Source organism: Talpa occidentalis, unplaced genomic scaffold (assembly GCF_014898055.3).
Source record: "Talpa occidentalis isolate TD23 unplaced genomic scaffold, MPIMG_talOcc4v2.1 talOcc4.3, whole genome shotgun sequence".
Classification (NCBI taxonomy): domain Eukaryota; kingdom Metazoa; phylum Chordata; class Mammalia; order Eulipotyphla; family Talpidae; genus Talpa; species Talpa occidentalis.
Genome location: NW_023603184.1, coordinates 3,221,916 through 3,224,918, shown reverse-complemented (window position 1 = coordinate 3,224,918; position 3,003 = coordinate 3,221,916). Strand labels below are relative to the sequence as shown.

The following is a 3,003-nucleotide window of genomic DNA, read 5'->3' as shown; positions in this document are numbered from 1 at the left end:
TAAAGTATTAAATTACTTTCATTATCAAAATCATATGTAAATATATTAGACTATTAGTAGTATCAAGTAAAATATATGATCATTCTCATTATAACATACATTTTCCATAATAGATTTATCCCACAAACGTGTGAAAGCAGATAAATGCAATAAAACAAGCATAATTAATATGAAAACATGATTCATGTCAATCTACATTTTAGTAAATTATATTATTGTGTCCATGTTGTCATCTTTCACCAAATTTTATGATTTATTTCTTTCAGACAAAGAATTCATTTGTATATAATGTACACCAAACTCAAATACATGGAAAGCCAGAGAAACATCTCAGAATTCATTCTTCTAGGACTTTCATATGACAAGAATATACAAACATTTTGCTTTGTGTTTTTCTTACTCTGTTATATTGCCCTATTGGTTGGAAATCTTGTGATCCTTGTCTCCATTCGATGCAGTCCTCTTTTTGACCAACCAATGTACTATTTCCTCATCCACTTGTCATCCATGGACATCTGCTATACCTCCACTGTTACACCCAAGTTAATTGGTGACCTGCTGGTGGAGAGAAAGACAATATCCTATGGTAGCTGCATGTTGCAGATCTTTGCCATGCACTTATTTGGAGCTGTTGAAGTCTTCATTCTTACCTCAATGGCTTATGATCGTTATGTTGCCATCTGCAAACCTCTCCACTACATGATTATCATGAGCAGGGCAAGATGCAATCTCCTGGTCTTAGCTGCTTGGGTTGGCGCGGCTGTCCATTCCTGTCCTCTTTATCATGTCAATCATTTTGCCTTTCTGTGGTCCTAATGAACTTGATCACTATTTTTGTGATGTTTTCCCTTTGTTAAAAGTTGCTTGTACTGACACTTACATCACTGGTGTCATTGTCATTACCTTTTCAGGTATCATGTCCTTAATTACCTTTGTTATTTTATTTCTTTCTTATGGCATTATATTATACACTCTAAGAAATCAGTCTGCTGAGGGAAGACGCAAAGCCCTCTCCACTTGTTGGTCTCATATTACAGTGGTCATCTTATTTTTTGCTCCTGTGATCTTCGTCTACCTAAGACCTCCTACTACGTATCCTGAGGACAAAATATTTGCACTATTTTACACCATTGTTGCTCCTATGTTCAATCCTTTAATCTACACCCTGAGAAATGCAGAGATGAAAAACACCATGAGGAAACTTTGGGGTCAAACAATGAATTCCAAAGAAATACACAATTTATTTGAAGAAGCTTAATGACTAAAAGGGGTAGATATAAGTGAAAATATCTGGTGACTTTCTTAGATTTTGTGTTATATTCTATCTTATAAGGAATAAATTGAGAAAGAGGACTACACATATTACTTGAAAAAAATAATTGGAGACTAAATTGTTTTGTGGAATACAATAAATGTGTATATACATATATATGTATAAATATTGGATTAATGAAAATAAGACAATGCCATATTAATCACTAAAGTACAATTTACTTGATAATTGCATTAAAACTTTTGACATAAGTTCTATAGTATATAATATCATACATATGTAGTGGGACAGTTGAAATCTAATATTTAAGTAATTAAAATCTGGTAAGGTATTCAAACTTATATCCCCAAGAGTCATTCAGAAATCCGTTATATAATAAAAATAAATTTAGAATGAATCTGGTTTAAAGAGGTTCAATGTTCATAACTTCTCTTTGAAATAAATAATAACTAGTGAAGAAAGAGTCAGAATCTATAAATCAAAAAGCTGAAAACAAAGTGATTGGCATCAGATCTGTTGGACAGATATTAGTAGCATTTTCATTAAAACTTAAGGAACCACATAACAAAATGAAGTGTTGACCCACTCATATTTGCCTAAAATCGATAAATAAAGTGGTAGTCGTTGGTTCCAGAAAGACCCTCCTACTACTACTACCAAAAAAAAAAAAAAAAAAAAAAAAACCTTTCAAAAAATCTAAATGAAACATTATGTGGTTTAAAAACAAAGAAAGAAACAAACCAAAAAAATGCATTTTGACTGAGCAGGAATGTGTAGAGCAGCTTTATTCATAAATGCCAAACCTGGGTGATGGCTAAGATGTCCTTCAATAAGTGAATTAATTAACTGTGGCACGTCCTGACAATGGAATATTATTCAGTGCTGAAAATAAATGAAGTAACAAGGCATGAAACACAGGCAAGGAAGGAAGGAAGGAAGGAAGGAAGTCCATGCCAAAGCAAATACTGTATGGTTTCACCTATATAAGCTCTGGAAAAGGCAAGGTACAGAGAGAATGAAATGATGAATGCCTGCCCAGGTGCAGGGTGGAGGAGTTGTGAGGGGTATGGGGGTAGTCAGTGACAGGGGGCAGGGCAAAAAGGAAAAATAGGGAAGCTCTGAGAATATTTTGGGGGCAGTGAAACTATTCTTTATATTATTAAAGTGTTGGATTGTCATTATACAAGTCAAAACTCATAGTTTGGACAATACCAAGCATGAACTCAAATGAGTTTTTATAAACATGAGTTTTTGTAAATAATGTATCAATGTTGATTCATTATTTTGGTAATAAATTTCTATCTCTGGAGGGAGTATTATCCCTGCCCGGGGCAAGTGGATATATGGTTTTGCTTGATAATTTCCACTCAATTTTTCTGTAAACCTAAAACTAATAAAGTTTATTAGTTTAACCAAAAAAACTAGTTGCACTAGTTAGTATTAAATTAATAAACTAATTAGCATATTAGTTTACCACAATAAAAATGCATATTGTGGTAAATACATAAAGCAGATCATTTTGTAAGTATAATGAGGAAAGAGATATCTGAGAAATAATTTCTGGAGAAAAGCAAAAGATGATGATTATTTTTTGTGCATGTTTAATAGGATTTAAACTAAAGTCTCCTAAGTTAAATGACAAATACTACAACACAAAAGACAATAGATAAGATGATATAATGTAAAGGAAGATAATTAAAATATGGAATTAATTTTAGAATATATAAATG

General features: G+C 32.3%; 1 protein-coding gene across 1 annotated transcript; it reads left to right on the top strand.

The window, feature by feature from the left end:
• The first annotated feature begins 309 nt into the window (after window positions 1–309).
• On the top strand, window positions 310–1,258 carry LOC119254284 (olfactory receptor 4P4-like). Its single transcript, XM_037521401.1, is given in 2 exon segments — window positions 310–770; window positions 772–1,258. Coding segments are annotated over 2 exon segments (948 nt in total).
• The last annotated feature ends 1,745 nt before the right edge of the window (window positions 1,259–3,003 follow it).